This window comes from Oncorhynchus nerka, linkage group LG3 (genome assembly GCF_034236695.1).
Source record: "Oncorhynchus nerka isolate Pitt River linkage group LG3, Oner_Uvic_2.0, whole genome shotgun sequence".
Taxonomy (NCBI): Eukaryota; Metazoa; Chordata; class Actinopteri; order Salmoniformes; family Salmonidae; genus Oncorhynchus; species Oncorhynchus nerka.
The window spans coordinates 8,207,076-8,231,952 of NC_088398.1; the positions used below are offsets into that span (position 1 = coordinate 8,207,076).

Sequence of the window (24,877 nt, forward strand, 5' to 3'; positions counted from 1 at the left end):
GTTGGTGAATTATGTGGGCCGTACCGTCATGGAGGGGCGGCGGTATTGCTACCTCCATGTTCAGAGCCAGCCCAGATTGGGATTCTGGGAAAGCTCTTCCAACACTCTGGCCGGACATAGCTGCTTTATGTGCTGCAGTCCTCAAGTCATCATCAGCCACCACTGGTCATAGGGGTGGTGAAACGTGGCCTGCCAACACAATCACACACACACATACATGCCTTCTGAATGAATGAGAATGTTTCTCCACAACCCAAATGGTAATCAAAGGCCTCTGTGTTTGGCCTGCGCAATTACCCTACTATCCAGACACACACACACACCAACACACACACACATTTGGAAGCAGTTAAATAGGCGGGAGGCTCACTGCGAACCCATTCCATGACAGTCGTTTGGCCCTCGTCTATCCAATGTTTCCATAAAGCATGAAACAGTGACCACTTACGTGGAGAGCAAGAGAAAAATAGGGGGTAGGGAAAGTAATGCCAAGGAGTTGTCAGGGGTATGGAAGTATATTTTGGCATTAAGGGTTAGGCAATAGGGACAAAGAAAGAGATGCAGGGGATTTTACACATCACTGCTGCTCTAGGGGTTAGACATTTTTTGAGTTGCTAGTCTTATGTTAGCCAGTGCGTAATGGCTGCTAAATTACGTATTTGGCTCTACTGTTCTGGTCACGAGTGGCTTGGCTGTATTGGAGTGGCCATACCAACCAAGATTGATTTGTAATTTTATTTTGCCTTTATTTAACCAGGTAGTCAAGTTGAGAACAAGTTCTCATTTACAACTGCGACCTGGCGATTGAGATTGATTTGAAGGTGGAGAGGGAGGGGAGAAGAGAGTACGGGGAGGGAAGGAAGAGAGCGAGAGAAGTGGACTGAAAGAGGGATGGGTAGAGAGGATGTGGTATGAGGGCATATTTACACCACTTTCAGCATAGCTGTTTCCCTCCCTCCCTCCCACATCCTCCTGACAATTCTCTGTCTCTACCTCGCTCTCTCTCTCTCTCTCTACCTCGCTCTCTCTCTACCTCGCTCTCTCTCTACCTCGCTCCTCGCTCTCCTCTCTCTACCTCGCTCGCTCTCTCTACCTCTCTCTCTCTATCTCTCTCTCTCTACCTCGCTCTCTCTACCTCTCTCTACCTCTCTCTCTCTCTCTCTCTCTCTCTCTACCTCGCTCTCTCTCTCTACCTCTCTCTCTGCCTCTCTCTCTCTCTCTCTCTCTACCTCGCTCTCTCTCTCTACCTCGCTCTCTCTCTCTACCTCTCTCTCTCTCTCTCTCTCTACCTCGCTCTCTACCTCACTCTCTCTCTCTCTCTACCTCACTCTTTCTCTCTACCTCCCTCTCTCTCTCTCTACCTCTCTCTCTCTCTCTCTCTCTCTCTCTCTACCTCTCTCTCTCTCTCTCTCTCTCTCTCTCTCTCTCTCTCTCTCTCTCTCTCTCTCTCTCTCTCTCTCTCTCTCTCTCTCTCTCTCTCTCTACTCTCTCTCTCTCCTCGCTCTCTCTCTCTACCTCTCTCTCTCTACCTCGCTCTCTCTCTCTCTACCTCTCTCTCTCTCTCTACCTCACTCTCTCTCTACCTGCTCTCTCTCTCTCGCTCTCTCTCTCTCTCCTCGCTCTCTCTCTCTACCTCGCTCTCTCTCTCTCTACCTCGCTCTCTCTCTACCTCTCTCTCTCTCCTCTCTCTCTCTCTCTCTCTCTCTCTCTCTCTCTCTCTCTACCTCTCTCTCTCTCCTCGCCTCTCTCCTCTCTCTCTCTCTCTCTCTCACTCTCTCTCTACCTCGCTCTCTCTCTCTACCTCGCTCTCTCTCTCTACCTCGCTCTCTCTCTCTACCTCGCTCTCTCTCTCTACCTCGCTCTCTCTCTCTACCTCGCTCTTTCTCTCTACCTCGCTCTCTCTCTCTACCTCGCTCTCTCTCTACCTTGCTCTCTCGCTCTCTCTCTCTCGCTCTCTCTCTACCTCGTTCTCTCTCTCTCTACCTCGTTCTCTCTCTCTCTACCTCGTTCTCTCTCTCTCTACCTCGCTCTCTCTCGCTCTACCTCGCTCTCTCGCTCTACCTCGCTCTCTCTCTCTACCTCGCTCTCTCTCTCTACCTCGCTCTCTCTCTCTACCTCGCTCTCTCTCTACCTCACTCTCTCTCTACCTCCTCTCTCTCTACCTCCCTCTCTCTCTACCTCTCTCTCTACCTCGCTCTCTCTCTACCTCGCTCTCTCTCTACCTCGCTCTTTCTCTCTACCTCTACCTCTCTCTCTCTCTCTCTAGCTCTCTCTCTCTCTCTCTCTCTACCTCGCTCTCTCTCTCTACCTCGTTCTCTCTCTCTCTACCTCGTTCTCTCTCTCTCTTCCTCGCTCTTTCTACCTCTCGCTCTCTCTACCTCTCGCTACCTCGCTCTCTTTCTACCTCCCTCTCTCTCTACCTCGCTCTCTCTCTACCTCGCTCTCTCTCTCTACCTCTCTCTCTCTCTCTCTACCTCGCTCTCTCGTTTCTCTCTACCTCGCTGTTTCTCTCTACCTCGCTGTTTCTCTCTACCTCGCTGTTTCTCTCTACCTCGCTGTTTCTCTCTACCTCGCTCTCTCTCTCTACCTCACTCTCTATTTCTACCTCACTCTCTATTTCTACCTCACTCTCTATTTCTACCTCACTCTCTATTTCTACCTCGCTCTCTTTCTACCTCTCTCTCTCTACCTCTCGCTCTCTACCTCGCTCTCTCTCTACCTCTCTCTCTCTACCTCTCTCTCTCTACCTCTCTCTCTCTACCTCTCGCTCTCTCTTCCTCTCGCTCTCGCTCTCTACCTCTCCCTCTTGCTCTCTCTCTCTACCTCGCTCTCTCTCGCTACCTCGCTCTCTTTCTACCTCGCTCTCTCTCTACCTCTCTCTCTCTCCCTCGCTCTCTCTCTACCTCGCTCTCTCTTTCTACCTCGCTCTCTCTTTCTACCTCGCTCTCTCTACCTCCCTCTCTCTCTCTACCTCGCTCTCTCTCTCTCTCTACCTCCCTCTCTCTCTACCTTGCTCTCTCTCTCTACCTCTCTCTCTCTACCTCACTCTCTCTCTCTCTCTCTACCTCCCTCTCTCCCTCTCTCTCTACCTCCCTCTCTCTCTACCTCGCTTTCTCTCTCCCTCGCTCTCTCTCTCTCCCTCGCTCTCTCTCTCTACCTCGCTTTCTCTCTCCCTCGCTCTCTCTCTCCCTCGCTCTCTCTCTCTCCCTCGCTCTCTCTTTACCTCTCTCTACCTCGTTCTCTCTCCCTCGCTCTCTCTCTCTCCCTCGCTCTCTCTCTCTCCCTCTCTCTCTCTTTACCTCTCTCTACCTCATTCTCTCTCCCTCTCTCTCTCTTTACCTCTCTCTACCTCATTCTCTCTCCCTCGCTCTCTCTCTCTCCCTCTCTCTCTCTTTACCTCTCTCTCCCTCGCTCTCTCTCTCTCCCTCGCTCTCTCTTTACCCCTCTCTCTCTGTTCTCTCCTTTTCCTCTTTCATTCTCATCTCTTTGCCTCTGTTGGTTCTTTCTTCTGTGTTAGATCTCTCTCTCTCTCTCTCTCTCTCCTCCCTCGCTCTCTCTCCCTCGCTCTCTCTCTCTCTCTCTCTCTCCCTCGCTCTCTCTTTACCTCTCTCTCTCTGTTCTCTCCTTTTCCTCTTTCATTCTCATCTCTTTGCCTCTGTTGGTTCTTTCTTCTGTGTTAAATCTCTCTCTTTTGGAACATCCACTTAGGTCCAGAGTCTGATACCACAGTATGTTGTATTGTGAATGACAATCTCTTTTTAACCAATACTATGTACTGATTAACCCTACAAATAGTTACAAGGCCAGGCAGTAAACTGTTCTAGTAGCTAGTTATCTCTTGACATTGAGTTGTATATATGTATGACTAATTTGGGGAAATTTTTGTACCTACAGTTGGTCAGAAGTTTCTATACACTTAGATTGGAGTCATTAAAACTTGTTTTTCAACCACTCCACAAATTTCTTGTTTTGGCATGTCGGTCAGCACATCTACTTTGTGCATGACACAAGTAATTTTTCCAACAATTGTTTACAGACAGATTATTTCACTTATAAATCACTGTATCACAATTTCAGTGGGTCAGAAGTTTACATACACTAAGTTGACTGTGCCTTTAAACAGCTTGGAAAATTCCAGATAATTATGTAATGGCTTTAGAAGCTTCTGAAGCTAATGGACATCATTTGAGTCAATTGGAGGTGTACCTGTGGATGTATTTCAAGGCCTACCTTCAAACTCAGTGCCTCTTTGCTTGACATCATGGGAAAATCAAAAGAAATAAGCCAATAAGCCATCTTTGGGAGCAATTTCCAAACGCCTGAAGGTACCACGTTCATCTGTATATCAATAGTACGCAAGTATAAACACCATGGGACCACGCAACCGTCATTCTCCTCAGGACGGAGACGTGTTCTGTCTCCTAGAGATGAACATTGGTGTGAAAAGTGCAAATCTATCCCAGAACAGCAGCAAAGGACCTTGTGAAGATGCTGGAGGAAACGGGTACAAAAGTATCTATATCCACAGTAAAACGAGTCCTATATCGACATAACCTGAAAGGCTGCTCAGCAAGGTAGAAGCCACTGCTCCAAACCCGCCATAAAAAAGCCAGACTGCAGTTTGTAACTGCACATGGGGACAAAGATTGTACTTTTTGGAGAAATGTCCTCTGGTCTGATGAAACAAAAATGGAACTGTTTGGCCATAATGACCATTGTTATATTTGGAGGGAAAAGGGGAGGCTTGCAAGCTGAAGGACACCATCCCAACCGTGAAGCACGGGGGTGGCAGCATCATGTTGTGGGGGTGCTTTGCTGCAGGAGGGACTGGTGCACTTCACAAAATAGATGACATCATAAGGACGGAAAATGATGTGGATATATTGAAGCAAATTCTCAAGACATCAGTCAGGGAGTTAAAGCTTGGTCGCGAATGAGTCTTCCAAATGGACAATGACCCCAAGCATTCTTCCAAAGTTGTGGCAAAATGGCTTAAGGACATTGAAAGTCAAGGTATTGGAGTGGCCATCACAAAGCCCTGACCTCAATCCTATAGAAAATGTGTGGGCAGAACTGAAAAAGTGTGTGCGAGCAAGGAGGCCTAGAAACCTGACTCAGTTACACCAGCTCTGTCAGGAGGAATGGGCCAAAATTCACCCAATTTATTTTGGGAAGCTTGTTGAAGGCTACCCAAAACGTTTGACCCAAGTTAAACAATTTAAAGGTAATGCTACCAAATACTAATTGAGTGTTATGATAACTTCTGACCCACTGGGAATGTTATGAAATAAATAAATGTTGAATTAAATCATTATCTCTGCTGTTATTCTGACATTTCACATTCTTAAAATAAAGTGGTGATCCTAACTGACCTAAAACACAATTTGTACTCGGATTAAATGTCAGGAATTGTGAAAAAAAGAGTAAATGTATTTGGTTAAGGTGTATGTAAACTTCTGACTTCAACTGTATTTAATCCCTAATCTCACATGCAGTTGGAATATCAATGTATCTAATCTGGACTGTCGTGTGTAATCTGCAGTGTTGATGTAAATGTGTTGACCACAGTGGTGTTGCAACAGTTGTCAGCTATGAATGATTATCCTTCATTAACCTGAGTTAGCCCAGGAATTTCACACTTCAGTCCCTGCATTGCCCAACACACCACACACATTGTATTTTTGTTGGGTTAATGAATGAACTGTAAGTAAGCATTGTTGGGAAGGGCCCATAAGTAAGCATTTCACTGTTAGTCTACACCTGTTGTTTATGAAGCATGTGACAAATAACATTTGATTTGATACCCCCCCCCCGCACACATGGTGGCAGGCAGGCAGCAGTACTAGGGCCTCACTGTGCTTCTCACACCTTATCTCAGTGTTACCCACGTGTCCTCGACTCTCTGTTTCTCAATCATCTTTCTTCGGTTGATTTCGTTCATGAAATATTTGCCAACTTCCTCTCCTGAGTGACAGAGGTGATGAGCACAGTTCAAGTAAAGAGAAGGGTGTCATTTCTTCATCTCACCCCTGACCTTGTTCCCCTCTGCCATGCTCCATCCTTCCTCTTTCTATCTTTCTTTCTCTCTTTCTCATTTTGTACACCATCACGCATCTCTCTCTCTCTCTCCTCTTCTATCGTCTCCTCATCCCTTCTCCTCCCTTCCTCATCTCCCTCCTCTCTCTCGTCTTCTCTTTCGCTCTCTCGCTCTCTCAACATGACTCTTGCAGACAGGTCGAACAGGAAATGGCTCTTATCGTTTCCTGAGGAAATTACACCCACTTCCTGTCTGTGTGCCTCCCGCTCCTTTTCTACTCAGGCGCCTCTGGGGACACCCCCTCGGAGCCCGGCCAGGGCCATAGGACCCCAGAGAAGCCCGGACTCATTCAGTGCAATGAAGCCTTGCCTGATGAGAAGGCCAGATAAAAAGAGCACAGACACAGCTGAGCTTCCATTAGGGCTCTGCTCTATTTCAGGGCCATGCTGTCATAGTGGCACAGGGGACCGGACACAGGCTATTGTGCGGGACCGGGTGTTTGGGGTGAAGAGTGACCTAAGCTGACACAATGAATGAATGTTTGGTACTTATAAATGCTTTATGTTTTCAGATGGGATCAAAGACTGGGTTCTATGATTGATAGATACTGTAGAACCCTCGTTCTCTTTGTTGTTTTTATTTGTACTATACGACTCTCACCAGTCACATAAGGGCAGTGGTGTAAAGTACTTAAGTAGTACTTTAATGTATTTTTACTTAAGTAGTTTTTTGGGGTATCTACTTTACTATTTGTATTTTTGTCAACTTTTACTTTTATTCCAATACATTCCTAAAGAAAATAATGTACTTTTTACTCCATACTTTTTCCCTGACACCCAAAAGTACTCGTTACATTTTGACAGGAAAATGGTCCGATTCACACACTTATCAAGAGAACGTGCTCATCCCAACCGCCTCTGCCCTGGCGGACTCACTAAACACACGTGCTTTGTTTGTAAATTATGTCTGTGTGTTGTAGTGTGCCCATGGCTATCCGTAAATAAAAAAAACAAGAAAATGAATATAAGGAATTTGAAATTATTTATACTTTTACTTTTGATTCTTAAATACATTTTAGCAATTCCATTTACTTAAGTATATTTAAAACGAAATAGTTTTAGACTTTTACTCAAGTAGTATTTTACTGGGTGACTTTTACCTTAATAGAAAACGACTCAAATATCTTTACTTTTACTCAAGTGTGACAATTGAGTACTTTTCCCACCACTGCAAAAGGGTCTGTCTAAGGCTTCATCCATTGGCCCATTAGTGTCCTGCATTCTTATTGGTTGTGTAAATAGTGACACGGTGGGTGTTTGTTTGCTCAAACGGTTACACAATGGGGATTGTGGTCTTGGTGCTAGAGCTGGTGTAACTGTTATGCAGGTGAGTGAGGACCCAACAGCGATTCAACAGAAACAGAGTCTTTTAATGTCCAAACAGTGAAAACATAAATCCTCAATCTTTACAGGAGATGTCCAAACAGGGAAAACATAAATCCTCTATCTTTGCAGGAGAGTCCTCCTTCTAGTAGTAGAGGAGAATTGCAGGGCTAGCGGCAACAGACTGCAGGTCCCTCTGGGTAGGCGCGGGCCGTAGAGGACAGAGACACCTGCTCACACGCAGCATCTGATGAAGAGGCAGATTACGACAGGACGGAACAAGGGCAAAGCAAACAAGAATCCGACAAGGACAGAAGCAGAAACAGAGAGAGAAATAGAGACTTAATCAGAGGGCAAAAGAGGAGACAGGTGTGAGAGAGTAAACGAGGTCGTTAGGAGAATGGGGAACAGCTGGGAGCAGGAACGGAACGATAGAGAGAGAGAGAGAGATAGTAACCTAATACGACCAGCAGGGGGAAACGAAGAGAAGAGAAAGCACAGGGACAAGACATAACATGACAGTAACAGTGACTCAGTGGTTATTAATACAACTCTCACAGTGACCTGCCTGGTGGAACTAAGAAATGCTGTAAAACAAAACATGTTGAATAACCATATAATATGAATGAGTTTCAAGTGAAAATGGAGATAAACTCAGCAAAAAAAGAAACGTCCTCTCACTTGTCAACTGCGTTTATTTTCAGCAGACTTAACATGTGTAAATATTTGTATGGACATAACAAGATTCAACAACTGAGACATAAACTGAACAAGTTCCACAAATATGTGACTATCAGAAATTGAATAATATGTCCCTGAACAAAAGGGGGGTCAAAATCAAAAGTAGCAGTCAGTATCTGGTGTGGCCACCAGCTGCATTAAGTACTGCAGTGCATCTCCTTCTCATGGACTGCACCAGATTTGACAGTTCCTACTGTGAGATGTTACCCCACTCTTCCACTTCTGGGGGGAATTCATAAAACCCTCTGATCCAACAGGTCCCAGACGTGCTCAATTATATTGAGATCCAGACTCTTCGCTGGCCATGGCAGAACACTGACATTCCTGTCTTGCAGGAAATCACGCACAGAACGAGCAGTATGGCTGGTGGCATTGTCATGCTGGAGGGTCATGTTAGAATGAGCCTGCAGGAAGGGTACCACATGAGGGAGGATGATGTCTTCCCTGTAACGCACAGCATTGAGATTGCCTGCAGTGACAACAAGCTCAGTCCGATGATGCTGTGACACACCGCCCCAGACCATGACGGACCCTCCACTTCCAAATCGATCCCGCTCCGGAGTATAGGCCCATAGGCGACGTTGTTGCCGGTGATATCTGTTTAGGACCTGACTTACAACAGGCCTACAAGCCCTCAGTCCAGCCTCTCTCAACTTATTGCGGACAGTCTGAGCACTGATGGAGCGGTTGTACGTTCCTGGTGTAACTGGGGCAGTTGTTTTTGCCATCCTGTACCTGTCCCGCAGGTGTGATGTTTGGATGTACCGATCCTATACAGGTGTTGTTACACGTGGTCTGCTACTGTGCTGTTTTAGGCGTCTCACAGTGCGGAGATTGCAATTTATTGCTCTGGCCACATCTACAGTCCTCATGCCTCCTTGCTGAATGCCTAAGGCACGTTCACACAGATTAGCAGGGACCCTGGGCATCTTTTTTTGTGTGTGTTTTTCAGAGTCAGTAGAAAGGCCTCTTTAGTGTCCTAAATTTTCATAACTGTGACCTAAATTGCCTACGGTCTGTAAGCTGTTAGTGTCTTAACGACCGTTCCACAGGTGCATGTTCATTAATAGTTTATTGTTCATTGAACAAGCATAGGAAACAGTGTTTGAACCCTTTACAATGAAGATCTGTGAAGTTATTTGGATTTTTACGAATTATCTTTAAAAGACAGGGTCCTGAAAAAGGGACGTTTAGGAGTTGTAACAGGTGCTTTATAATAGACGCACACACAAGCCCTCCCCTGCACATTCACACACAGAAACACCCAAGTACAGTGGCACGTATGCCTGATAGCTATCAATAGATTGATGCCAGCTGACACCTAGCTAATTATTGTTGGAATGTGACGAAAGGGGAGGGGGGAGAGGAGCGTGGGAGGAGTGGCACAGCTGCCTCAGGAGCTCCAGGGCTCTCCTGCTCTTCTGGGCCACGTCCCAATAATGGCCTGAATAAACTTCCTCTCCTTGTCTCCTTTCCTCACCAAGTCACATCCCAATAGTCTGTAATAGTTTCTCTCCTTTCCTCACTGTCAGAACAGCCCCATCCAGCCTTTTTCATGTATCGGGATGAGAAGGAAAGGGGACGAGAAGTCAAGGAGATGAGAAGGGGAAGAGACTGGTGTAGTCTGGTGCCATGCTGTGGAATGTTCAGTATGTCAGGAGAGGAGAGTAGAAGGGACCCTCCCACATAGACCCTCTCAGATTTAAGCTATAATATCCCAACACTGTCTGTAACAGCAGACTCCCCATGTTTGCACTGTAGTGGGGGATACTACTTCATGTGACAGCATTTCATAGTTCCACCAGGCAGCAGTGCATTCAGCCTCTGTGGTAGCCATGGTGATGTAACTGTACGGTTGGGCTACTGCAGCGGTGTTACTTTACATGCCACCTCGTTCCCAGGCTAATTCCACATAGCATTGGGCAGAAGTGTGTGTGGTGAACAAGATTACTGTAAGTGCAGCCCAGGCATTGGTTGATCAGGCTACTAACAGCGGAGGTCGGTATGTGTTGTGCTGAGAGGAAGGTTTACCAACTGGTGTGTGGGATTATTTCACCCTACTTTGTGCATGTGTTGGTGCACGTTTGTGCATTCCACTCAGTTCCCTGGTTTACTTACCTCTACACATGACCGTGAATGACCACATGTTCTCTCCTCCTCCTACTCCATTTTTCCATCTCTCTCCTTGACCTCTAAAGCCTCTGAACTAATACCAGCAACACCACTTCTCCTTACAAGACAATGTGCTATTTTAGTCTCTGTCACTTACCTAACCTCACTCTCAAACCCAACACACATTTGCTGCTATCGCACCTCAGTCATCTAGATACGCTGAACTCTTTCTACAAAATATGTTTTACACTTTCACAGGCCCACACCCACCCGCTCACATCCTCATTCACACACATGCGTTTAAAGAAGTTATTGCAGAAGTTTTTGCTGGTGTAGCATATTCCATTCCTACAGTCTACAGATCTGCAAATACTGAAGGTGTAACCTAGGGCCTAGGGGTAGAGTTTAAGGTTTGGGGGTTGTTTCTGGACTAGCTGTCACTGACTGTTGTGAGTTCTCACGGGGACCCATCTCCCTCAGGGCATTATTAGTTCAACTTTGTTGAATGCTCAGCTGTAAACTGGCTTTTGGCAAGGCATGTCCAACTGTTTCCCCTGGGTTAAAATATGTATCCCTCTCTCTAACTCCCACCAAGCTACGATCCCAAATCTAAATGTTTCAGAGGAGCCTGGAGGAAGAGGAATTTGTGATTTGCAGAAAGCACCTTGATTCTACTTAATTAGTCAAACACTCCAGGATTTTAATGGCACTAGATATTTAGCCATTCTCCAAAAATTGATTGGAGAATTCAAATTGGCCCCTGTATATTCTTGCAGTCAATTGCGTCAGTAATGACCTGTCGTGATAAGCAAGCAAAGGCCCTAACCAGAGTTTACCCCCCCTCCCTAACCAGAGTTTACCCCCTTCCCTAACCAGAGTTTACCCCCTTCCCTAACCAGAGTTTACCCCCTTCCCTAACCAGAGTTTACCCCCTTCCCTAACCAGAGTTTACCCCCTTCCCTAACCAGAGTTTACCCCCTTCCCTAACCAGAGTTTACCCCCTTCCCTAACCAGAGTTTACCCCCCTCCCCAACCAGAGTTTACCCCCTTCCCTAACCAGAGTTTACCACCTTCCCTAACCAGAGTTTACCACCTTCCCTAACCAGAGTTTACCCCTTCCCTAACCAGAGTTTACCCCCTTCCCTAACCAGAGTTTACCCCCTCCCTAACCAGAGTTTACCCCCCCCAACCAGAGTTTACCCCCTCCCCAACCAGAGTTTACCCCCTCCCCAACCAGAGTTTACCCCCTCCCCAACCAGAGTTTACCCCCTCCCCAACCAGAGTTTACCCCTTCCCCAACCAGAGTTTACCCCTTCCCCAACCAGAGTTTACCCCCTTCCCTAACCAGAGTTTACCCCCTTCCCTGACCAGAGTTTAGAACAGTCAAATCTGATTTATTTGCCCTCACGTGGTTTTTCGACAGTTATTTGGCATATCTTGACAGTTTGACAAGCAAATTAGTGAATGTGCTAGAAAGCTAACCGCTACCTAGCTAGTTAGTTGACTGCTGTGGCCAGCCAAAAAGGACTCCTTTTGAAAGCTGGACCGTCTTATCCTTTGAGGCTTTAAGTGTTCTTACACTATGATTTTGGAACATTCAAAGCAACTGGGAAACGTCCATGGCAGGCATTGTTATTTTTATTTTTTTACCTTTATTTAACTAGGCAAGTCAGTTAAGAACAAATTCTTATTTTCAATGACGGCCTAGGAACAGTGGGCAGAACGACAGATTTGTACCTTGTCAGCTCGGGGATATGAACTTGCCGCCCCAGGGTAGCCACTTTAACTTGATACATAACTTCTGAGTGATAGGAAACACGGGCACCACCACCAGTCTGCGTACACCTACAGATGGAACAATGAGGAAGATATTTCACCGGATGTATAAATGTGAAGCATCCACTTGGCGTTTCCCCTCACTACCAAATATGGCAGTGAGCGGAAGCCCAGTGGCCGACTTTCTGTAAATTTGATCAATGATTAAACAGTTGATCTCAATACAGTTTTCTGTTCCCAAAACTATAATCTCTTGCGAACAGAGTGGACAAAGTTGTCTAGACTTTACCCTTTGCTAAGGTTTTAAAAAATGGCATTGTTTAGAACAAGTGAAAAGGTGAATTGAGTTATTGCACACTTCACAGAGTAGGCGTTCCTTAATGGAAATATGCAAATGTGTGCTAGAACGAGCCAATAGAATCTCACCAACTTGTGCTTGGCTCTGCCCACCTCCTCCTGCCCACTATGACTCATTTGTTTCCATTTGAAGCGACAGGCTGTGGTCTATCTTGGTTTAGTTATAAAAAATCTTTGCTACACCACTGCCACACACCAGTGGTTACTATGACAACTAGCTTGGCCGTGTCAGCTAATGACTGCTGTCTGAACACACATAATTTGGTCACTTGTAACTTGCTGTTTGGACAGTCAGTATTCTAAAATGGATTTGAGCATTAAGGCCTGCAGTGTGAACAAGGCTTTAGTAGTGTGATTATGGGGTCCTATAGACTAGGTCAGGGGTCGGCAACCCTGTTCCTGGAGGGCCGCAGGTACTGCAGGATTTTGTCCCAACTAGGCACCACACCTGACCTAATTGATCAGTTCAGTGATTGTCTAACATCAACACACCTGGTCTACCATGTCAGTTAAACCAAAACCATGAAGTGCCTGCGGCCCTCCAGGACCAGGGTTGCCGACCCCTGGGGTAGCCTATATATATATATATATAGGCTAAAAAGAGAGAGAGGAAATATATATATATATATATATATATATAGGCTAAATATATTTAAATATATTTATATCCTTCTTGACTGTAAGTGTGTGTGGTGGGTGAGGCCGAGGTCGGTGTGGGTTGACTTTTGCAGTGTCACTCAGCAGGTTGTGGTGGTGTCAGATGATGTAATGTCCTCTCTCTCTTTTCTGTCTCCTCATGGTGCCAAAACTCCACATCACAATTAATTGCCTGAATTGAATCATAATAATAAATAGAACTATGAGTTTATAACATTAATGTGCACCACAGTTTAAAAATTGTCCCATTATCAGTCACCCACATTAGCAAACTTATTTCATTTCAAACCTCACATTTCTCTAGTATAGGCTACTTATTGTGATGACGGATATGAGCAAAATGCCGGCGATAAGTGATCGGTATGGTTGGTGTCGATCATTTTCGGTTTATTGTCCCAGATCTACTCTGTCTGTAGGGGGGAGCGTTTGGGGCTCAGTGGTCTAACTGTGTCTCTGTCTGTAGGGGGGAGCGTTTGGGGCTCAGTGGTCTAACTGTGTCTCTGTCTGTAGGGGGGAGCGTTTGGGGCTCAGTGGTCTAACTGTGTCTCTGTCTGTAGGGGGAGCGTTTGGGGCTCTGGTCTAACTGTGTCTCTGTCTGTAGGGGGGAGCGTTTGGGGCTCAGTGGTCTAACTGTGTCTCTGTCTGTAGGGGGGAGCGTTTGGGGCTCAGTGGTCTAACTGTGTCTCTGTCTGTAAGGAGGAGCGTTTGGGGCTCAGTGGTCTAACTGTGTCTCTGTCTGTAGGGGGGAGCGTTTGGGGCTCAGTGGTCTAACTGTGTCTCTGTCTGTAGGGGGGAGCGTTTGGGGCTCAGTGGTCTAACTGTGTCTCTGTCTGTAGGGGGGAGCGTTTGGGGCTCAGTGGTCTAACTGTGTCTCTGTCTGTAGGGGGGAGCGTTTGGGGCTCAGTGGTTTAACCCAGCCATGAGCATCATCGGGGCCGAGGATGAGGACTTTGAGAATGATCTGGACCCCGTGAGTAACTTCCTGATGACAATGAACTGTAGCGAACAATAGACTGATGAATGATCATATCTGTTCTGACCTTTCTCTCTGTCCTTCTCACATACTCCATTCTCTATCCTTCTCCTCATTCCCTGTCCACCAATGTCCTCTATCTAATCTGTCATTCACTCTGTACCTTCTCCTTCTTCCCTCCTCTATTCCTCACCTCTCCCTTAGTATATCTACTGTTTCTAACCCCCCTCTCTCTCTCTGTCCATCCCAGACGGTGGATGACCACAGCAGTCACTTCACCAGTATAGAGCTAGTGAAGAGTCGGCCAACCCACCTGCTGGTCTTCCTTCAGCACGTCATCCTGCAGTTCGACTGCTCCTCCCTGGTGAGAACTACTGTGTGTGTGTGTGTGTGTGTGTGTGTGTGTGTGGTGATGTATTGTCTGGTGTGGGTGTTTATGTCCATGTTAGTGTGTGATGAGTATCTGTCTGCTCTATGTGTAGCTCTGTTTCTGTGCATCTCTAGTGATATTAAGCATGCCTGTCTCTCCCTTTTATTCTGCATGCAGACACCGTGATCCACCCAGGTACTGTTACCCCTTCACAGCCCAGACAGGCTCCCTCTCCTCACCCCTCTCCCAAACCCCCTACCTCCCCCTACCTGTCCCTGTAGCTTGTGATGCACCTGTATTTTAATACACACCAGACTGTCCTCCCAGACTATACCGATTACTTATCTGTCCTCCACCGACCATACCGATCACTTATCTGTCCTCCACCGACCATACCGATCACTTATCTGTCCTCTACCGACCATACCGATCACTTATCTGTCCTCCACCGACCATACCGATCACTTATGTCCTCCACCGACCATACCGATCACTTATCTGTCCTCCACCGACCATACCGATTATGTATCTGTCCTCCACCGACCATACCGATCACTTATGTCCTCCACCGACCATACCGATCACTTATCTGTCCTCCACCGACCATACCGATCACTTATCTGTCCTCCACCGACCATACCGATCACTTATCTGTCCTTCACCGACCATACCGATCACTTATCTGTCCTCCACCGACCATACCGATCACTTATCTGTCCTCCACCGACCATACCGATCACTTATCTGTCCTCCACCGACCATACCGATTACTTATCTGTCCTCCACCGACCATACCGATCACTTATTTACATTTACATTTAAGTCATTTAGCAGACGCTCTTATCCAGAGCGACTTACAAATTGGTGCATTCACCTTATGACATCCAGTGGAGCAGCCACTTTACAATAGTGCATCTAAATCTTTTAAGGGGGGTGAGAAGGATTACTTTATCCTATCCTAGGTATTCCTTAAAGAGGTGGGGTTTCAGGTGTCTCTGGAAGGTGGTGATTGACTCCAATGTCCTGGCGTCGTGAGGGAGTTTGTTCCACCATTGGGGGGCCAGAGCAGCGAACAGTTTTGACTGGGCTGAGCGGGAACTGTACTTTCTCAGTGGTAGGGAGGCGAGCAGGCCAGAGGTGGATGAACGCAGTGCCCTTGTTTGGGTGTAGGGCCTGATCAGAGCCTGGAGGTACTGAGGTGCCGTTCCCCTCACAGCTCCATAGGCAAGCACCATGGTCTTGTAGCGGATGCGAGCTTCAACTGGAAGCCAGTGGAGAGAGCGGAGGAGCGGGGTGACGTGAGAGAACTTGGGAAGGTTGAACACCAGACGGGCTGCGGCGTTCTGGATGAGTTGTAGGGGTTTAATGGCACAGGCAGGGAGCCCAGCCAACAGCGAGTTGCAGTAATCCAGACGGGAGATGACAAGTGCCTGGATTAGGACCTGCGCCGCTTCCTGTGTGAGGCAGGGTCGTACTCTGCGGATGTTGTAGAGCATGAACCTACAGGAACGGGCCACCGCCTTGATGTTAGTTGAGAACGACAGGGTGTTGTCCAGGATCACGCCAAGGTTCTTAGCGCTCTGGGAGGAGGACACAGTGGAGTTGTCAACCGTGATGGCGAGATCATGGAACGGGCAGTCCTTCCCGGGAGGAAGAGCAGCTCCGTCTTGCCGAGGTTCAGCTTGAGGTGGTGATCCGTCATCCACACTGATATGTCTGCCAGACATGCAGAGATGCGATTCGCCACCTGGTCATCAGAAGGGGGAAAGGAGAAGATTAATTGTGTGTCGTCTGCATAGCAATGATAGGAGAGACCATGTGAGGTTATGACAGAGCCAAGTGACTTGGTGTATAGCGAGAATAGGAGAGGGCCTAGAACAGAGCCCTGGGGGACACCAGTGGTGAGAGCACGTGGTGAGGAGACGGATTCTCGCCACGCCACCTGGTAGGAGCGACCTGTCCGGTAGGACGCAATCCAAGCGTGGGCCGCGCCGGAGATGCCCAACTCGGAGAGGGTGGAGAGGAGGATCTGATGGTTCACAGTATCGAAGGCAGCCGATAGGTCTAGAAGGATGAGAGCAGAGGAGAGAGAGTTAGCTTTAGCAGTGCGGAGCGCCTCCGTGATACAGAGAAGAGCAGTCTCAGTTGAATGACTAGTCTTGAAACCTGACTGATTTGGATCAAGAAGGTCATTCTGAGAGAGAAAGCGGGAGAGCTGGCCAAGGACGGCACGTTCAAGGGTTTTGGAGAGAAAAGAAAGAAGGGATACTGGTCTGTAGTTGTTGACATCGGAGGGATCGAGTGTAGATTTTTTCAGAAGGGGTGCAACTCTCGCTCTCTTGAAGACTGAAGGGACGTAGCCAGCGGTCAGGGAGGAGTTGATGAGCGAGGTGAGGTAAGGGAGAAGGTCTCCGGAAATGGTCTGGAGAAGAGAGGAGGGGATAGGGTCAAGCGGGCAGGTTGTTGGGCGGCCGGCCGTCACAAGACGCGAGATTTCATCTGGAGAGAGAGGGGAGAAAGAGGTCAGAGCACAGGGTAGGGCAGTGTGAGCAGAACCAGCGGTGTCGTTTGACTTAGCAAACGAGGATCGGATGTCGTCGACCTTCTTTTCAAAATGGTTGACAAAGTCATCTGCAGAGAGGAAGGAGGGGGGGAGGGGGAGGGGGATTCAGGAGGGAGGAGAAGGTGGCAAAGAGCTTCCTAGGGTTAGAGGCAGATGCTTGGAATTTAGAGTGGTAGAAAGTGGCTTTAGCAGCAGTGACAGAAGAGGAACATGTAGAGAGGAGGGAGTGAAAGGATGCCAGGTCCGCAGGGAGGCGAGTTTTCCTCCATTTCCGCTCGGCTGCCCGGAGCCCTGTTCTGTGAGCTCGCAATGAGTCGTCGAGCCACGGAGCGGGAGGGGAGGACCGAGCCGGCCTGGAGGATAGGGGACATAGAGAGTCAAAGGATGCAGAAAGGGAGGAGAGGAGGGTTGAGGAGGCAGAATCAGGAGATAGGTTGGAGAAGGTTTGAGCAGAGGGAAGAGATGATAGGATGGAAGAGGAGAGAGTAGCGGGGAGAGAGAGCGAAGGTTGGGACGGCGCGATACCATCCGAGTAGGGGCAGTGTGGGAAGTGTTGGATGAGAGCGAGAGGGAAAAGGATACAAGGTAGTGGTCGGAGACTTGGAGGGGAGTTGCAATGAGGTTAGTGGAAGAACAGCATCTAGTAAAGATGAGGTCGGCGTATTGCCTGCCTTGTGAGTAGGGGGAAGGTGAGAGGGAGAGGTCAAAAGAGGAGAGGAGTGGAAAGAAGGAGGCAGAGAGGAATGAGTCAAAGGTAGACGTGGGGAGGTTAAAGTCGCCCAGAACTGTGAGAGGTGAGCCGTCCTCAGGAAAGGAGCTTATCAAGGCATCAAGCTCATTGATGAACTCTCCGAGGGAACCTGGAGGGCGATAAATGATAAGGATGTTAAGCTTGAAAGGGCTGGTAACTGTGACAGCATGGAATTCAAAGGAGGCGATAGACAGATGGGTAAGGGGAGAAAGAGAGAATGACCACTTGGGAGAGATGAGGATCCCGGTGCCACCACCCCGCTGACCAGAAGCTCTCGGGGTGTGCGAGAACACGTGGGCGGACGAAGAGAGAGCAGTAGGAGTAGCAGTGTTATCTGTGGTGATCCATGTTTCCGTCAGTGCCAAGAAGTCGAGGGACTGGAGGGAGGCATAGACTGAGATGAACTCTGCCTTGTTGGCCGCAGATCGGCAGTTCCAGAGGCTACCGGAGATCTGGAACTCCACGTGGGTCGTGCGCGCTGGGACCACCAGATTAGGGTGGCAGCGGCCACGCGGTGTGGAGCGTTTGTATGGTCTGTGCAGAGAGGAGAGAACAGGGATAGACAGACACATAGTTGACAGGCTACAGAAGAGGCTACGCTAATGCAAAGGAGATTGGAATGACAAGTGGACTACACGTCTCGAATGTTCAGAAAGTTGAGCTTACGTAGCAAGAATCTTATTGACTAAAATGATAAAAAATGATACAGTACTGCTGAAGTAGGCTAGCTGGCAGTGGCTGCGTTGTTGACTTTGTAGGCTAGCTGGCAGTGGCTGCGTTGTTGATTCGGGGGCTAGCTGGCTAGCTAGCAGTGTTGATTACGTTACGTTGCGTTAAAAGAACGACAATAGCTGGCTAGGTAACCTAGAAAATCGCTCTAGACTACACAATTATCTTTGATACAGAGACGGCTATGTAGCTAGCTATGTAGCTAGCTACGATCAAACAAATCAAACCGTTGTACTGTAATGAAATGAAATGAAAATGTCATACTACCTGTGGAGCGAGGCGGAATGCGACCGGGTTGTTGAGTTCTAATCGGTAGACGTTGGCTAGCTGTTGGCTAGCTAGCAGTGTCTCCTACGTTAAGGACGACAAATAGCTGGCTGCGTTGTTGATTCAGGGGCTAGCTGGCTAGCTAGCTAGCAGTGTTGATTACGTTACGTTGCGTTAAAAGAACGACAATAGCTGGCTAGGTAACCTAGAAAATCGCTCTAGACTACACAATTATCTACACAATTATCTTTGATACAGAGACGGCTATGTAGCTAGCTATGTAGACGGTGGGCGTTAGCTAGCTGGCTAGCTGCTGGGCAGATACGTTAGGACGACGAAATACGATAATTACGCAATTATCTTTGATACAAAGACGGCTATGTAGCTAGCTAAGAAGAAATTGCTAAGATTAGACAAATCAAACCGTTGTACTATAATGAAATGTAATGAAATGTAATGAAAAGTTATACTACCTGCAGACCGAAGTGCGGATGCGACTGTTCGCTCCAACCCGGCACGGTTGTCCTCCACCGACCATACCGATCACTTATCTGTCCTCCACCGACCATACCGATCACTTATGTCCTCCACCGACCATACCGATCACTTATCTTTCCTCCACCGACCATACCGATCACTTATCTGTCCTCCACCGACCATACCGATCACTTATCTGTCCTCCACCGACCATACCGATCACCTATGTCCTCCACCGACCATACCGATCACTTATCTGTCCTCCACCGACCATACCGATCACTTATCTGTCCTCCACCGACCATACCGATCACTTATCTGTCCTTCACCGACCATACCGATCACTTATCTGTCCTACACCGACCATACCGATCACTTATCTGTCCTCCACCGACCATACCGATCACTTATCTGTCCTTCACCGACCATACCGATCACTTATCTGTCCTTCACCGACCATACCGATCACTTATCTGTCCTTCACCGACCATACCGTTCACTTATCTGTCCTCCACCGACCATACCGATCACTTATCTGTCCTTCACCGACCATACCGATCACTTATCTGTCCTCCACCGACCATACCGATCACTTATCTGTCCTCCACCGACCATACCGATCACTTATCTGTCCTTCACCGACCAGTGTTATAGAAAATGGTTTGTGTGTGGTACTCATATCTTCTAGCTCCCTTCCTCATTTTTCTCTCTTTCTCGCTCTCTCTCTCTCCCTTCCTCCCCCTCTCAGTTGTGTTACCTCCATGCTGACCTCTTCAAGAACCTCAGTACCAAAGAGACAAAGAAGCAGTTTGTGGAGTTCTACAACAGCTTCCTGGACAAGGGCGCTGTAAGTGCAAGAAACACAGGGAGCTAAGAAGCGACTGTAGAGCCCAGAGCCAGATGGCATCTCACTGTTCTGTTCCGTACTTAGTACCTATTCTGTACCGTACTTCCTCTGGTTTCTTGCTACTGGCCGTTTGTCCGGCTGTACCCTCTATACCCCTCTTCCTCTCGTCATGTGTCTCCCCCTCTCCCTCTGCTCAGTGTGTCACACTTTCTCACTCTGACAAACCACTTCCTGTTCGGGTCGTGGGAATGACCTTTGGGAAAGATTGCTATTTCTATTGCTCTTTTCCTGTTTTACACTCCCTCTCTATTCTAAAAGGATATGTTTAGTGAAAGTTCATTGGAACATTCAGAGATAGAAAGAGACTCATGGAGTAGAAATTGTACTTCTGTTTTCTAAGTTTCCTCTTGCCTGCATAAAAAAATGGTATTCAAGTGACATCTGGTGGTGACTGTGGTGTACTGCATTGTTTGAGATTTCTATACAAATTGTGTCGTAGAAGTCACTGTGATGCATATTATCATTATGTCAAATTAAATGTTCTCTCCCTCATTCTCTTCAACCCACATAGATTCTCAGAGTGCAAATCCCTCACAATGTATCGTTTGAGTTGGGTAAGCCCTCCTACGATCGTTCTCTTATGATTTTTAGATAATGCAGCCGTCATACTGCTATTCCACCACTGGTCTACTCAGCATTATCTGGATAAAGCATGGTGTGTATGTAATCTCTCTGTCTCAGACCGTACCAGACCAGACCTGCTCAGTGAGGAGCAGCAGAAGAAGTTTGTCCAGGATGTCCAGTTGGCTCAGGCCCCAGAGGTGCTGCGACAGCTGGAAGACTTTAGGTGACACACCCACATCCATAGAACCACATCCATAGAACCTGGTCAAAATCACCCATATCTATGGAACCAGTGAAACAGCACCTATTGACTCACCAGTGATAACATTGGGTTAAAATAGTCTCTGCCCTAAACCCAAACTCTCTTGTTGCTCCCCATACACACGTGTGTACCAACTAGCCCTCAGTGATAATGTCAGACTGATGACAGTTATACAGTGTGAGATGTAAATACTTAAAGGGATACTTCCTGCTGTGCCTCCCTCTCAGGCAGAAGAGGATGATGGGTATGACCCCTAACGCGGCAGAGCTGCTGGAGGTGGAGTCTCACTACCCCACCGATCGTATCCCCATGGAGATGAAGGAGAAGGCCGTGGCAGAGACCCTGCTGGACAAAATGTCTGAGATCCAGTGAGTAGACTGCTGGGGTGGATTATTGACTGTCATAATGCAGTACTACATAACGTATAGCTTTTATTTCACTTCATAGATAAAGGTACAGTCTAATTAGCTAAGTTAAACCTCCCATGGCTTCGTTTGGGGGCAAGTTTAATTTGAATTCAATTAAATACTGTGTAGTATCATCATGACATCACGGGCCTCTAGACATCACAGTTCCAGTCCCTCAGCGGACATTTCTAGAATATGGTGCAGAAATACACACATTGACACAACCAGTTCAACACACAGGGACCACTAGGGGGATAGATGGATGATTAAAGACATGGAGGAGAGAGAGGGATTTGGGGAGAAAAGAAAGAGGGACAACAGTGATTGGAACAGAGTGGGTGAAAGGGAGGTAGAGGAGAGGAAGCAGAGGGAGAAGGAGAGAGTCAGCTGTGCCACGTTGGCAGGAAGGCTCTCCCCTGGCATGCTGCCAACCGGAGGGATGGGGAGGATGGAGAGGGGGAGGGAGGGAGAGTAGGGGCAGTGTAGTCCGTTCATCTACCTCTGACCCAGTGGCCAGACACAATGAATTAACACTGGAACAAGTGAGGAGGAGAGCAGGAGACAAGCTCTTTAACCTGCAGTGTGAAGAGAGAGGATGAAAGAGTGACTATAAGAGAGAGACCAACAAAGGGGATATGCCCAATGCATAAGTCCCTTTTTTCTGGTTACTACTGTATTGTCAGTGGAGGAAATATGAAACGCTTGTCAGCAGGCAGTGTCAAACACATCATAAAGCAGCTTCCCACCGGCTCTGTTACTGACTCACAATCAACTCTCTCTGTCTCCTAACTACAAAAGAGTTATTCATTTATTCTGCCCATTTAGATTCACTTCCACAATCCTCTCCTCTCCTCCACAATCCCACACTCGCCCTCGTTCAGCATGCTCCCCCGTCTCTCCCCCTCTCTCCGCCACAACATGGTGATCTCACCTCCTCTGTTTCCCATTGGTCAGTCAGTGGAATGGAGGGATGGGCTTGGCGTCCTGATTGGCTTCGGGAATCCAGAGGAAACCCCTCCCCTCCCTTTATGTTAATAGAAAAGAATAACAGTAGGATCTCATTTCCATATTCTTGCCTGCTTGTTGCATCAGACTAAAACACAGTTAAATAGCCATTTCCGGTGTCCTGGAGCATTGTTAGATTTTCCAGCCCACCCTGCAGACAACTCCCAGAGAGCAGCTGTGCCTTGACTTCACACGTATCTTTTGCAGATAGTTAGACAGCTGATACCTAGCCTTGTGCATAAAAGCAGATTGGATAGATTTGTACAGATTCGATTTTTGCAGTGTTTTAGTTGAAAAACAATTGTCAATAGTTTCTTGTGCGTTGTTTTGGGTGCAGCTTTTAATGCATCTCTCATTGTTCTAGACTTTGTTTTATTTTTTCCCTTTTTTTGTTGGCAAGATCAGAATATGTTCAGTAGCCTCTGCTCTGAACACAATATCACTGCAGTCAGATTTGAGTTGGATCAGGAGAAGCTTAGCCGCTTCAGATTCCACCGTCCCAAAACAGAGTTAAGAATCAGTCGAGAAAGAGCGAGGGAAAATGACACTTAATCGACTCCACCGGTAAGTCTACAGACTTGGCAATGTCTGCACGTATCTTTCTATCTCTCTCTCTCTCTTTAATATCTATTCATCTCCTCTCTTTCAGCCCCTCCATCGTCGCAGACGAGGAGAAATGGTGAGTTCTGTGTTTCGCGGTGCTGTGTGTGTGAACCACTTCCGTCAATGTGTGAATGCATGCTAGACATGCTTTGTCCAGCTCCCTGCTTAGATTCATTGATCTTTTAAAGTCCATACATACATGCCTTGTATTTATTTGACCTTCCTCCTCAATTAGTTTATTTTGCTCTATAGTTGTACGTTGTGCAGACTTCAGGACTGTTATTGTACGTTGTGCAGACTTCAGGACTGTAGTTGTACGTTGTGCAGACTTCAGGACTGTTATTGTACGTTGTGCAGACTTCAGGACTGTAGTTGTACGTTGTGCAGACTGCAGGACTGTTATTGTACGTTGTGCAGACTTCAGGACTGTAGTTGTACGTTGTGCAGACTTCAGGACTGTTATTGTACGTTGTGCAGACTTCAGGACTGTAGTTGTACGTTGTGCAGACTTCAGGACTGTTATTGTACGTTGTGCAGACTTCAGGACTGTTGTTGTACGTTGTGCAGACTTCAGGACTGTAGTTGTACGTTGTGCAGACTTCAGGACTGTAGTTGTGCGTTGTGCAGACTTCAGGACTGTAGTTGTGCGTTGTGCAGACTTCAGGACTGTAGTTGTACGTTGTGCAGACTTCAGGACTGTAGTTGTACGTTGTGCAGACTTCAGGACTGTAGTTGTACGTTGTGCAGACTTCAGGACTGTAGTTGTACGTTGTGCAGACTTCAGGACTGTAGTTGTACGTTGTGCAGACTTCAGGACTGTAGTTGTACGTTGTGCAGACTGCAGGGCTGTTGTTGTACGTTGTGCAGACTTCAGGACTGTTGTTGTACGTTGTGCAGACTTCAGGACTGTAGTTGTACGTTGTGCAGACTTCAGGACTGTTATTGTATGTTGTGCAGACTTCAGGACTGTAGTTGTACGTTGTGCAGACTTCAGGACTGTAGTTGTACGTTGTGCAGACTTCAGGACTGTAGTTGTACGTTGTGCAGACTTCAGGACTGTTATTGTACGTTGTGCAGACTTCAGGACTGTAGTTGTATGTTGTGCAGACTGCAGGACTGTTATTGTATGTTGTGCAGACTTCAGGACTGTAGTTGTATGTTGTGCAGACTTCAGGACTGTAGTTGTATGTTGTGCAGACTGCAGGACTGTAGTTGTATGTTGTGCAGACTGCAGGACTGTAGTTGTATGTTGTGCAGACTTCAGGACTGTAGTTGTATGTTGTGCAGACTTCAGGACTGTAGTTGTATGTTGTGCAGACTTCAGGACTGTAGTTGTATGTTGTGCAGACTTCAGGACTGTTAGTTGTATGTTGTGCAGACTGTCAGGACTGTGTTACGTTGTGCAGACTTCAGGACTGTAGTTGTATGTTGTGCAGACTGCAGGACTGTTAGTTGTATGTTGTGCAGACTGCAGGACTGTTATTGTAGACTTCAGGACTGTTATTGTACGTTGTGCAGACTTCAGGACTGTAGTTGTACGTTGTGCAGACTTCAGGACTGTAGTTGTATGTTGTGCAGACTGTAGTTGTACGTTGTGCAGACTTCAGGACTGTTATTGTATGTTGTGCAGACTGCAGGACTGTTATTGTATGTTGTGCAGACTGTTATTGTACGTTGTGCAGACTTCAGGACTGTAGTTGTACGTTGTGCAGACTGCAGGACTGTTATTGTATGTTGTGCAGACTGTAGTTGTACGTTGTGCAGACTTCAGGACTGTTATTGTACGTTGTGCAGACTTCAGGACTGTAGTTGTACGTTGTGCAGACTTCAGGACTGTTATTGTATGTTGTGCAGACTTCAGGACTGTTATTGTACGTTGTGCAGACTTCAGGACTGTTATTGTACGTTGTGCAGACTTCAGGACTGTAGTTGTACGT

General features: G+C 47.2%; 1 protein-coding gene across 4 annotated transcripts in view; it reads left to right on the forward strand.

Moving 5' to 3' along the window:
- The window catches only part of LOC115125572 (rho guanine nucleotide exchange factor 1-like), an 81,285-nt gene that overhangs the window by 8,412 nt on the left and 47,996 nt on the right, over window positions 1-24,877 (forward strand). For all 4 annotated transcript variants that reach the window (XM_065007937.1, XM_065007938.1, XM_065007939.1 and 1 more), the window contains exons 2-8: window positions 13,946-14,032; window positions 14,286-14,399; window positions 19,941-20,039; window positions 20,611-20,653; window positions 20,781-20,886; window positions 21,153-21,293; window positions 22,987-23,016. In XM_065007937.1, the coding sequence (XP_064864009.1) occupies window positions 13,946-14,032; window positions 14,286-14,399; window positions 19,941-20,039; window positions 20,611-20,653; window positions 20,781-20,886; window positions 21,153-21,293; window positions 22,987-23,016 (620 nt within the window). The remainder of the gene's footprint in view (window positions 1-13,945; window positions 14,033-14,285; window positions 14,400-19,940; window positions 20,040-20,610; window positions 20,654-20,780; window positions 20,887-21,152; window positions 21,294-22,986; window positions 23,017-24,877) is intronic.